Source organism: Hippichthys cyanospilos, chromosome 18, assembly GCF_059441005.1.
Source record: "Hippichthys cyanospilos isolate Australia breed blue-spotted pipefish chromosome 18, RoL_Hcya_1.0, whole genome shotgun sequence".
Classification (NCBI taxonomy): domain Eukaryota; kingdom Metazoa; phylum Chordata; class Actinopteri; order Syngnathiformes; family Syngnathidae; genus Hippichthys; species Hippichthys cyanospilos.
In genome coordinates, this window is record NC_142386.1 from 15,765,184 (window position 1) to 15,778,531 (window position 13,348).

Below are 13,348 nucleotides of genomic sequence, written 5' to 3' on the forward strand. Positions count from 1 at the left end.
AACATTTAAGTTATTATTCACAAAATTTCAATGTAGAAAATGTGCAACTAAACGTTATTGTGTGGTCATGTTTTGCTTTGTTGGCAATCCAGTTCATTTAAAAAACGTGGAGAGGTGCAGCTTCAGACAAGACGTTCCACTTCGTGGTTAGAGTTGAGGTTACCCAACATATACACACACACACACACATGAATGCAAGTTTTTCCATTTTGAAAATTTTATTCCGATCCATTTGTTCAAGGTAGGTTGCTTTGGGCTGAGCCATCTCCTTGTAATTGTAATTGTTTGTTTTTTTTTTTCTTTACTGGCCACCAGGAGTAGTCGCAGCTTTTTGTCTCTGCCCCCTTCCAGGTGGGGAACGTGTCCCAAATATAAAGCATCAAAACTCAAGGGTATATGCACCTTAAACAGTATTTAAGGAGGTCGGGACAATCGACCAGAAGTCCTTCAATTTTGGGCAAGCCCAGAAAATGTGGTAGTGGTTAGCTACCGCCAAGCCACAGTTCCCCCCAACAATTTCTGTTCATACTTTTATATTCCTGAAATATCGGATAATGTTCTTCTAATAGTGTTCCCTCCAGTCAATGGAACTGGATATGGAACGGTGAAAGTGCCACGTTGAAACGCGAAAAACAAGGGATTACTGTATTAGTCTATATATGTACCGTTTTCCGCACTATAAGGTGCACCAGATAATAAGGCGCGCCCTCAATTAATGACATTTTAAAACTTTTTCCATATATAAGGTGCACCGGGTTATAAGGCGCACCCTCAATTAATGATGTATTTTAAAACTTTTTCAATCACAATATAGTAATACTCAAAGTCATAACAATAATAACTCTAAAATCTCAATAGCATAATAACTCAATGTTAATATGACCAACCTTGTTCATCTGTCAACACACAAAAGAAACAGGTAAAGCTTACTTTATCAGTCCATTCCCCAGCTACAAATCCCAATCTCAATATTGATTCATATATAAGGTGCACCTGATTATAAGGCGCACCATCAGCTTTTAAAAAAAAATAAGGCTTTTAGGCGTGCCTTATAGTGCGGAAAATACGGTAGTATAATTTCACTTTACATCAATTTCTCAAGTCTGCGAGAGAAAATGGATGTAAATAGTTTATAATATATATTAAGGACGCTAAATGGTCTGTAGTTTCCACACTGTGTTTTGTCTTTTCCTTCTTTTGGGATAATAGATGTGGTTGCCTCTCTCCAGGAAGGCGGAATGACCCCATCCTGTAAACAAGGAATTAAATGTTCTCAGTAGCAGTGGGTTTAATATTTGCCTTAGACTGCGATACCTGTCATACCCATCAGGGCCTACCGCCTTCCTTGGTTTCAGCCTGCAGATAGCTGCATCAATTTCTTCTATCATAATTTGCTTCAAGTCCTCATTTTTTGACTCTTATCACAAGCAAATGCAGTGAGCTAAGGAAATTCTCTCATTCTCCTCTGCAGCCCTAGGCTGAGACTACAGATTTCATTAAAGTTTCAAAGCTATCCTGAATTTTCCCATGCTCTGTCTCCAATACATCAGTTGTGGGATGTCTTATTCTATATATTGTATTCTCTTCTTGTTGTTTTCTTAACTTACAGACCAAGTATTTTGTTGCCCCCCCCCCCCCACCCCACCCCATTTCATCATATTTATGTTTTAAGAAGATTCGTTTTTTGGGCTTCCTGTGTAAAGGTATCGTTAATTTCTGCTGTAACCTTTTAATTTCCATCTTCACAGCAAGATTTGGCTGGGTTGTATCTTCCTGTTGTTTCCGTTTCAATTTTTCTTGTAAGTCTTAGAAGAGCGTTTGCCCGTTGATGTGCTTGTGATTTGATGTTATAGAAATTAGATTGCCCCTCATAACAGCTTTAAGCGTGTCCCACAAAATAGTGGAATGAACCTCTCCCATGTCATTGACTTCAGAAAAACTTCGTCTTCCTTAAGTTTTTGTAACAGTACCAGGGTCATTAAATATATTGGAATTGAGTCTCTTCCTAGCGAACTGAATTAACAGTGATATACGACTGTGGCCAGAAAGGTCCCTTGTCAATATAATACAGCCTTTAACCTTGAACTTATCTGTATTAAACATAAAAAAGTCAAGTCGGGCATAAACTCTAAATAGACTTAAATAGTGTGTTTAGGCCCTGGTCGAAGGGTGTAACTCCCACCAGACATCCATTATTCCCATTTCTATCAGATAAGTCTTAACCTTTCTCATGAGTAATGAAACTTGGTTTGTTGGGTTTGAAGTGTCTAATGTGGGGTCGAGCTTGAAATTAAAGTACCACACCTTGAGAATCTACCATTAAATTTAGGATGTTACACCAGTTGCTTCCCGGTGGAGCATATACGTTTATAATTGCCAGTGGAGCATATACGTTTATTACAGCGGCTCCTTCTATTTTTTCCAATTATTTTAACATATCCCCCATCATCATCACTGATTTCAGATGTGTTCATAATTGAGTGTTCCCGAGATAAGTGTTGACACTCTTTTGTGTTTAATTTTTGTCTGATGAAGAAAACACATGTTTAAAGCCCTTCCTTTTTCATCTCATGTGAGTCTTTTGGAGTAGAGCAAAACCCTGTTTACTTCCACTGGGTGACCTTGTATCACATTAAGTGTCACATTATTAAGTATCCTTTCAAGAACCACACAAGTATCGGGACGTCATGACCCAACTTTACAAGAAAGGTCTCCGTCCGTCTCTGCTCTTCCCAGCAAAGCTGCGAATCACATATCCGGATGGTGAGAAGCGTTGGCTTTCTTTGTTTCCGGGCCTATTGGGTTGATCAAGTTCACAGATGGGAATCAGCGAGTACTGTGAGTCCGGCGGTGTCTAACCGACTCGCTTGGTTTCTGCTTTTTGTTTTATTTTGTTTTGACTCACAATGACTGTTGGTTTTTACTATGTGACTCCGGCGTTCAACATTGTTTTGTTTTGACTCACAATGACTGTTGGTCTTCACCATGTCTTTACTATGTGACTCCGGCGTTCATCATAGTCTGTTTAAAATTATATTATTATTATTATCATTCCTTTTCTTGTATTATTTGTTTGCATCTTCTCTATTTTTCTCCCTTTGGTCTCATCTTTTAAAACCTGTGGGTTGATGTTCCTTGCCCTTTTGGTTCAACATGAGTTCAAAGACATTGAGTGCGTGCTAGAGCCTCAGCAAGGGAATTATATTTTTGAATTTTAATGTGGAGCTGTGGAGTTGTGAAGAGTCGCAGTTTTTGGTTTGCAACCAATTCTGTTTTGGTTCTGGGGTGTATGAGACAGCAAGTGTAAATGTATGTGTGAATGTGCTAGTGTGCATGTTTGTTTCCTGTCCCCCTTTTTTTTCTTTCCTGTTTTTTTTTGTCTTTTCCTCCTTTCCCTCATATTATTTTTATTGTCATATTTGTCATTTTTCTTGTTCAATGGCAATTTTATGAACAGTAACCTCAACTTTGTTCGCTGGAATGTAAAGGGGCTAAACCATCCAGTGAAACATAAAAAGGTGTTAACGATTGAAACACCTCAGATCAGGGGTAATTTTCCTACAGGAAACACACCTGGGGGGTCAGGATCATTGGCGGTCGGGGAAATGTTGGTCTGGGCAATACTTTCGTTCTAAAATCAGTGCAAAAGCCAGAGGTGCAGCTATTTTGATTGATCAAAATGTACCTTTTGTACATTCCAATGTTATTTCTGATAATAATGGACAATGTATTATTGTCTCAGGTAGGCTGGGTCATAAACTTGTGCCATTGGTCAATGTTTATGCTTCCAATTTTGACTGTTCAATTTTTTCAAAATGTTTTGTCTAAGTTACCGGATCTAAACTTGCGTTCTTTAATTTTGGGGCGTGATTTTAATTGTTTTATGGACACTTCATTGGATCAGTCCTCCTCCAAGACCCCCAGCCCGAACAAATCAGCTTTGTACATGAAATCTTTCCTTCAGGACTTTAGTGTCACTGACCCATATCACTTTTTGTATCTAAATGGTAAGGACTACTCTTCCTTTTCTCATGTACATCACCCTTACAAACATATCGACTACTTTTTTATTGATAACTTGCTGCTTTCAAATCTCGGGTCATGCAGATATGAAAGTATCATAATTTCAGATCACACCCCTCTTACTCTTGAGATGTCGTTGCTGGTATGTCGTTCCCAAGGATCTTTCGCCCTTTCTACTTTTAGTTTTCACTGAGTCGTTGGAGACCAATGCCAGCCCTCCTAGGTGCAATCAGGCTTGCATTTCTTTGCTTCTAAAGAAGGATAAGAACCCATTGGACTGTTCCTCTTATAGGCCCATATCATTATTAAACACCGATGTCAAGATTTTGGCGAAGTTGCTGGCCTGTTGTTTGGACAAGGTGCTCTCCACTGTTATTTCGCCGGACTAGACTGGTTTCGTTAAAAACCACCATTCTTTCTACAACATTAGACACCTGTTTGACATAGTGTACACACCCAGTAATTGCCTGGCAGAATGTGTGGTCTCCATGGATGACGAAAAGGCTTTTGATAAGGTCAACTGGGATTATTTGTTTTTCACTCTGGAAAAATTTGGTTTTGGCCCTAAGTTTTGTTCTTGGATAAAGTTGTATTTTCTCCATTGGCCTCAGTTTTAACAAACTGTCAAGGCATGGCTGTCCTTTAAGCCCCATGTTATTTGCCTTAGCAAAACAGCTTTTGTCTTAAGTGGTCCCTGTTATTACTTTCCCTGATAGGTTGAATTAATGCAGTGAAAATGATGTTGCTGCCTAAATAGTTATACTATTTTCAGTGTCTTCCCGTTCTGATCCCGAAATCATTTTTTAAATCTTTAGACTCACTACTTCTGTCTTTTATTTGGAATTGTAGACACCCTAGATCAGTGGTTCTTAACCTGGGTTTGATCGAACCTTAGGGGTTTGGTGAGACGATCTCAGGGGTTCGGTGGCGCAGAGGTTTTTTTTTTTTTTTTTTTTTTGCCTCCGCCGCAGAGGTCCACCGGTCCTACTGAGCTAAGCTAACGATAGCGCAGCATTGTCACCACAATAATAACTGTCAGCATGGTCTCGGCCACCCCCCCGGTCGACAATATAAATGTAAGAGTTCGGTGAAGGAGCATATGAAACATGTAGGGTTCGGTGACTGCTTAGAGAGGGCTGTATATGTGTCTGAGTGAGACTCCCTACCGGTCCGCTTTGAGAGCGTTGGATAAGCAGCAGAGTGAGCCCTCCTTCTCAGTCAGCACTCAGCACGGTCTCGGCCACTGAGAGATTGCGACAGCATCTCTCCCCCCCCCCCCCCCCCCCCCCCCCCCCCACACACACACACACACACACACACACACACACACAATATAAATGTAAGGGTTGGGTGAATGACCAAATGAAACTGGTAGGGTTCAGTGCCTCCAAAAAGTTTAAGAACCACTGCCTAAGGAAGACTGTTCAACGGCCACGACAATCAGGTGGATTATTTTTGCCAAACTTTCAGAATTATTATTCTAATTTGTAAAATACATTGTCCATCTCTGGCTGCCATCAAGTCCGTCTGGCAGCAGGACCTGCAGGTCACATTATCTGATGAGGTGTGGGAGTCAATTCTTTATCAGGTACACTCAGTTTCAATGTGCTCTCGCCATACACTTATACAATTCAAAGTTGTCCACAGGGTTCACTATTCTAAAGTTAAACTGGCATCCATTTATCCTAATGTGGATTTGACTTGTGACAGATGTTTGGGTGAACCAGCTATGTTAATACACGTTTTGGTCTTGTCCATCTTTACCTATCTTCTGGAAGTCGATTTTCTGCACTTTGTCGGAGGTTTTATGTTGCAATATTGAACCGAAACCTTTAACCGCCATATTTGGTGGAGTTGCCCCAGACCTGAGCTTATCTTGATCTTCTAAAAAACTGCTTTAATATTTATCCTTATTTCTTGGAAGGTGTATATTACTAAAATGGAAGGATCCGACTCCCCCTCTCTCATGCACACTGAATGAGGGATTTAATACTGTGTATGGACTTGGAAAAGATACGATTCACACTCCGTGGTTCTGCCAATGGATTTTTCAGAACATGGCTCCCCTTTTTGACTGTTTTTGAGATTCCTAATCCTGCTGTTTCAGAGTAAGGTATTTTTTGTCATTTTTTAAATTTAATTTTATTTTTTTAATGTACTTTAATAGACATCTTACCATGGCCTGTGTGTATATGTATCTATTGTGTGTTGCTTTTTTTTTTTTTAATACAGCCCATGCAGGCCATGAGTATGTATGCATAGGTTGCATGTATGTGTATGTTTATTTTGTTTACCCCGTGTATGTATGTGTTGTGTTGTGTGTGTGTGAATAATTGTATGCTGTCTGGGGAATTAGGGTTTCGTTTTTTGTTTTTCGTTTTTTGCTTTTTTTTACACATGGAAATCCCTCATTTGTACGTGATCCTGTTACATTTCTGTCATTGAGGGTTTTTAAAATCAATAAATAGACATTTGAAAGAAGAACCACACCTTTTGCTGTTAGGTTGTCGGATGCCAAATGAAGTCGCTTGTGCATTCTCTATAGTCTCTTACCCTCACAAAGGTAGCGGGGCTTGCTAGTGCCAATCCCAGTTGAAGCTATTTAAAGAATACACGTACAAATAATATGATTCTAATTCCCCTGGTAAATTTGCAAAGGGTCTTGTGGGGGGCCCATACATCACAATATTCTCTAAATGATACAAAGTTAAGAATCTTGTCATGCAACCTTATCAGACTAGGGATTGTCATAACTGCAAGGATTAATTGTTTATCCAATTAATTGATGTTTGTCATGAAATGTGCTGAAGGCTCATGTTTAAATGTCACAATTTCTTTGTGTGCGGCAGTGGTAGTAGAATTCATCCACAATGTGTTCAAAGTGATTTGGTGGAAGCGTTATTGATGCAGTGCCTGCCCCGCCCTGACATTTTTCCGCTCCTCCTCCTACCATTGCATAGCAATAGTTGCTAGGTCTGGTTGCTAGGAAACCACATCCTAGGCACAAAGGGAGCCCAGCTGGTGTGGACAGATCTGCCGGATCCTATATCCGGCAGTCTCTTCGGGTGAACGTTTACAATCAATGAAGGTTATGACTTCATAAAAATTTATATATTTCTCATTTTTAGGATAATTTATTTAGCAATACCGCTACTGGTGACAGCATCAGACAATCAACTAGACACAGGAAACCTGTTGAGAGACTGACTTATCATGAATTGGGCAACCCATTAATTAAGTTCAGTCTTTGTTTCAAGTCTCATCATGGTGGTCATGGATGCTTTAACTACTCCTGGACATCCAAGAGTAGAAGTTGTGTAATGTACAAGGGCATACATTAGGACAGGTGGGGAGAATGTAACCCCAGTAAAATATAAATAGAACAAAAAGGGAAAAGAAATGAAAACAAACTGAAGTGCACCTCAACAACTAACACAACTAACATTGTGGAACAAGTCAACCTATCTATATACATATATATTTTTATAAATATATATAAATGAATATAAATGAGTATACAGTATGTTCACTTAGGTGAACATTTCAATTAAAGACTATTTGTTCATACCAACATAGTTTAAGGTCCCCCTCCCCCACGAAGGAAGTGGTAACTACCATAGCCTAATTGAATCTGGGCACACCTGTTCCCTGATTATAGTCAGTAAGAACTCACCGGACTGTTAACAGCTCTAACTGCTAATGCTCTCCAAATCTTTCACCTCAACGGTGTCACTGCAACAAGACACGCCAAGATTAAGATTTTACACAGACACACCACACACACACACACGCACACACACACACTCTCCTTTTCACTCTGGTGCCACTCCGCCGAACTTTGAACCTAGCCCAGTAGCTCCCTGCCTAACAGCAGAGGCGCTACAAGACAGTATTTGTTTTTTTTAACCTTTAGTGTAGTATAGGCATCAGACACACCTTTGTCCTCACTTTAAGATAAATCGCTCTCATTTTCCCTTCAAACACTGCTGCTTGTCGGTTTAGTCAAGCAGGGTGAGGGCCAATACATACGGCAGTAAATTTCCACCTCTTGAGCCAACTGAAATGATTTTTTTTCTTTGCTGACGGAGGTTAATTGTTGCCATCTCGCTTAAAAGGTGTATTGTTGAAGAAATTTAATAGTAAATCAATCTTTATCTTATCTGCAGCCTTTTTAGATTGCAATGTCTGGTTTGACTCTAGTGTATACTAAATGAATAGTAGGTTGGCTTTCATTTAATTAATGCCGCATGCTATTTGGGAAATCTGTTAAAATTGGCAAAGTGTTTTTTTTCTCTGAAGCACTGAATGCATATACTGCTTAAAAAACAATTATATATGTATTGTATTCATTCATATGAGCAGCAATGGTGTGAAAATGCATCCAACAAGGATAGAATGTCTTGCAAGAAGGGAAAAAAAAAGATTCAGGGAATGATTTGCAGCATGGGAGATGGCTGCAGACATGTGTTTGGAGTCATAATGACTAAATATACTAAGAGGAGAAAGAACTGTCGGTTTTTGCATTCTGGCTGCTCTTGGCCACACTGCAGAAGTGGTTGTCATGGCAATAAGCCTTGCTGGAATGGATTCTAAATTTTCACTGACTGGGATATGCTGAGTGAGTGAGCCTTTTGTAATACACATCGGGTCTTACTCGTCAAATTTGGTTGTTTCATTGTCACATTAAGATTTACACAGACTTACACATCAGGATGTGGGTGAATGAGTACCAAGGTTACGCATAGGTCACAGAGGTTTGTAGTGAAGTTTGGAAATTGTGAGTGTAGATCAGATGAAGACATCGAATGAGCCATTTTCAATTACCGCTCTTCTACTGGTCAGACCAGAACACATCTGCAGCAATGTCAGAGAAAAAAAAAATTGACTGGGTGTTTAAGAAAGAATGGATGCAAAAATATGTATTTATTTTAGTGTAGTCTGGTCCAAGGCTGTATGTCTTATTTGCCAAGAAACTGTGGTGGCAAACTTATGCCAGCAACTATTCAACACAAGAATTTACAGCCACCACTGACAAGTTGGTAGCTCAGAGGAGTTTTTTAGAGTGCAAGGTAGATACCTCAAGTATTTTATGTCCTGAGAGCAAGAACAAATTTGAAAAACATAACTTATCATGCAGGCCAGTGACTTGCCATGAAAAACTTTGGGGACCCCTGATCTTTTTCAAGATTTTCCTTTATAAATCGTTGGTGGGTCAGCAATTTCAGTAAAAATATCATATAGCAGATAAACACTGTGATATTTGAGAAGTGAAATGTTCATAGCATTTACAGAAAGTGTGCCATAAATATTTAAGCAAAAGTAGGAAGGTGCATAAATGTGGGCACCCCAACATAAAAATGACATCAATATTTAGTAGCGCCTCCTTTTGCAGCAATAACAGCCTCTAAACGCTTCCTATGGCTTCCAATGAGAGCCTGGACTCTGGATAATGGCTGAAGGTATTTTCTTCTTTACAAAACACCTCCAGTTCAGTCAGGTTTTATGGTTTCTGAGCATGGACTGCCCGCTTTAAATCACACCGCAGATTTTCAGTAACATTTAGGTCTGGGGACTGAGATGACCATTCCAGAGCGTTTTACTTGTTCCTCTGCATGAATGCCTTAGTAGAATTTGACCAGTGTTTAGTGTCATTGTGTTGTTGAAGTATCCAGCCGTGGCGCAACTTCGACTTTGTCACTGGTTCTTGAACCTTTTCAAGAATCTGCTGATACTGAATCCTTGTGAACTTCAACTTAAACAAGATTGCCAGTACCTGCACTGGTCACACAGCCCCACAGCATGCTGTCTTCTTTTTCCGCCATGCACAGAGCCTCTTGTGTTCAAATAACTAAATTTTACTTTCATCAGTTGTTAGGTTTACTGATCTGACACCTGCCGAACCCAATATTTTAAATAAGAAAGAGAGACGGCACGTATCTGCTCATGCATGAGAAGAATGAGAAAGGAATATAAGGGCTGCAGTACTGCCACGCTCTGAGGCCCATCCTCGTTACCCCTAGTTTTATTATTTTAGAGATCCCTAGGTTACATGGAGGTTCCAGCCCTAAAGGGTAGAAATGCATGGGGGGAGCAATTGACAAGGCCCTGATGGCAACTGAAAAGACTTCAACAACCGTTATCACTAACATGACCCAGAATGCACATGAAATGTGTGGAACGTGTTGCTACCCTGATATCTAATAAAAAGGTGTCAAATGTATAATCACTATATGAATCAACAACAATACTAAATCATCTCAACAATTAAGAACATCTGATGTAATTGCTAACCCATGATTGATTGGTACACGTGCTTTACTCAACTGATTACTACTGACTGGCTAATCGGCTTTGTTTTTTTCCCCTTTACTTTTTGTGAAATTGCCAGATAATTATGTATTGCTGCTGCTTATGGTTTCTTTTTATCTATTTTTTACCTTGTAGGTTACTTGCCTTCAGGATTTCTTTGGCGATGAAGATGTCTTTGTTGCATGTGGACCTGAGAAGTTCCGCTACGCCCAGGATGACTTCTCGCTGGATGAGAATGGTAGTTATTTTGTGCATGAGGCAAACATTCACAATTAACACTGGGGGTGGGGGGAGGGCACAGGAATAATGCTTGATTTATTGAGCAGTATTTTTTTTTTTTAATTGTACTGCAACTGTACAGCGGTATTTGAGAACTGTTTATTATTTTGTCTCAAGTGTGAAAAAATAGGCTTTATTGCATGTGGTGCTTGTTATATCGTTCAGTCTTCTTGTTACTAAACATAACAATGCAGTAGTGGGCCGTGACGTTCACATCACCTTCTGTGATGTCAGACTCTCGAATGATTAGCCCGCATGAGCAGACGTACGCATTACTGGGCTACACAGGCTATTTTCCGGAGCTTTTAAACATCACACCCACATCAACCATTAAAACTTGTCATTATACGTGATGCTGTCAGAACATTAAAAAAATAAAAATAAAAAAATATCCAGTTTAATATAAGAATAACATTTTATTTATTTACTATTGACTGAATATGAACGAAATAAAATAACAAACATATTAAAAATGAAACAATAAGTAAAGAAAAGGCTTGCATTCACCTAAACAAGTGGCAATCACAATCTTTTCAATATCTCCCAATTTTTCTTGACCTCTTCATGCTCTTTCTCTTGGCACTGAGATGTACAGTGTATCCACTTGGGTGTTCCCAAAAGTTTTTTAAAAGCACTGCAGCGCATTGAGGAGCTCTCTTTACCTTTGAACTAAGATGTACAATATTGTATATCCACTCAGGTGTCCCAAGAAGTTTTTAAAAGCACCGTAGCGCATGTGTCCAGCCATGCTTTGGTGTCTCGTTGCTGCCTTGATTAAACAATTGAAGTCTGCTAATCAAGTGTAGCTCCAAAAACCAAATCGATCCTTTGCATACAAAAGGCACTCCCAGCAGAACTATTGAATATGGCCAAATCGGGACAGATTAACTAATAGTTACGCTACACCTCTAGCCAAAGCCAACACCGCGTAGCTTGCTTTTTGAGCATTCCACCGCCTTCCTGCAGTGAGCATCCACTCATGTCACGTTCAACGTGAGGCCTCTAGATGGTGATCTTATGAGTTGATTTGCTTTTACAGCTGTCTATTAAGTTATACGGGCCGCTCACTAAACGCAGATTCCCGCACTGTGTTGATGCGAATGCGCTGGCTTCTGCTAAGGCAGATTATATACAGCCTGATGACACAAGTTAGCTGCAATAAAGCCGATAAGGTGAAACCCAGGTCTGGTTAATTCACATGGCAATTCCTTAGTTTAGTATCCACATTCCACACATCGTTTTAGTATACATTTTTACAAACATATTTATTAAAAAAAGCGAGATAGAAGCCGGATTACGCCCGGGTCGGGCTTGGGCTTAAAATCTTACCTCTACACTAGAAGGAGCGTAACCAAATGGATATAATATGACACAAAAAGAACAGAATATGGAGAATAATTTTATGAATAAAAAAATATCTAATATATATATACAGTGAGCCCCCGTGTTACGAACTTAATCCGTTCAGCGGCTACGCTCGTAACTCGAATTGCTTGTATGACGGGCAATCCAAACCTATGTTAATTTGTGAATGCGTGCAACGCGTGCAAAAACCTTAGGTAAAAACATAACAACTTGATACACATTAAAAATTAGTTACATAATCTACTGTACAGTTAAATTAAATAACATAAATATACAAAGGAAAAATGACATGTACCTTTGGGGCGACGTGACTTGAGCTGGGTGGAGGCGGAGGGGAGCAGAGATTAACTCGCAGAATTTATTTATTTATTTATTTTCAAGAACTTTTCTTAAACTAGAACATATCACCGGCGATTTCCTTCTCTTTAATCCATAATAGAAGAAGCCTCTCCATTTTGTTGTCGACTGAGGTCCGTCCCCTGGCAAGGAAAGTTTTGCCCTTAGAAGATTGCCGAGCGGTTACAGCCATACACAACATTCCTTCCTTACGTTTTTCACTCATTTTCTCTCCTTCCTTCCATCCCGACTAGCTGTGCCATCAAGCTAGATGAAGGTGTTCGGCCAATAGCATATCGGCATTTCTGTGATTGACGTGACGCGGGCCAATAGCATATCCGCATCTCCATGACTGAGACCGGGACTGTGACATTGTAAGAGCAATAGCTTATCGGTGTTACCGTGACATGCGAGACAATTGATTTTATTGTTGCAGTAAAGCGAAAAATATAGTACGGACAAATTGACCGGCATGTTGGATTGCTCGTCTACATACACATTGACCGGCATGTTGGATTGTTCGTAAGACGAAAGGTTTGTGCACATTGACCGGCATGTTGGATTGTTCGTAAGACGAAAGGTTTGTGCGTAAGAGGGGGACAAAAAAACGCTGCGGTCCACGTTCGTAAGTTGAAAAGTTCGTAAATGAGGTAGTTATAAAAAATGAGTTATAAAAAATACGAAGGAGGCGCATGCATAGTTAACCTTGCTCGTGAGTATGGATGGAACCGCTCGGCAATCTTCTAAGGGCAAGACTTTCCTTGCCGGGGAAGTAAGAAAATAAATCAATAAATTCTGCGAGTTGGTCTCTGCTCTCCTCCGTCTCCACCCAGCTCAAGTCACGTCGCCCCAAAGGTAAATGTCATTTTTCCTTTGTATATTTATGTTATTTAATTTAACTGTACAGTAGGTTATGTTACTCATTTTTAATATGTGTATAAAGTCGTGATGTTTTTACCCAAGGTTTTTGCACGCGTGCACGCATTCACGAATTAACATAGGTTTGGATTGCCCGTCATCGAGCAGTTCGAGTTAC

At 39.8% G+C, this 13,348-nt stretch overlaps 1 protein-coding gene across 1 annotated transcript in view; it reads left to right on the top strand.

Annotated features, from left to right (window-relative positions):
- The window catches only part of LOC148409152 (neuronal migration protein doublecortin-like), a 42,043-nt gene that overhangs the window by 9,463 nt on the left and 19,232 nt on the right, over positions 1-13,348 (top strand). Inside the window, exon 4 of the mRNA XM_088440177.1 lies at positions 10,468-10,570. Within this exon, the coding sequence (XP_088296303.1) occupies positions 10,468-10,570 (103 nt within the window). The remainder of the gene's footprint in view (positions 1-10,467; positions 10,571-13,348) is intronic.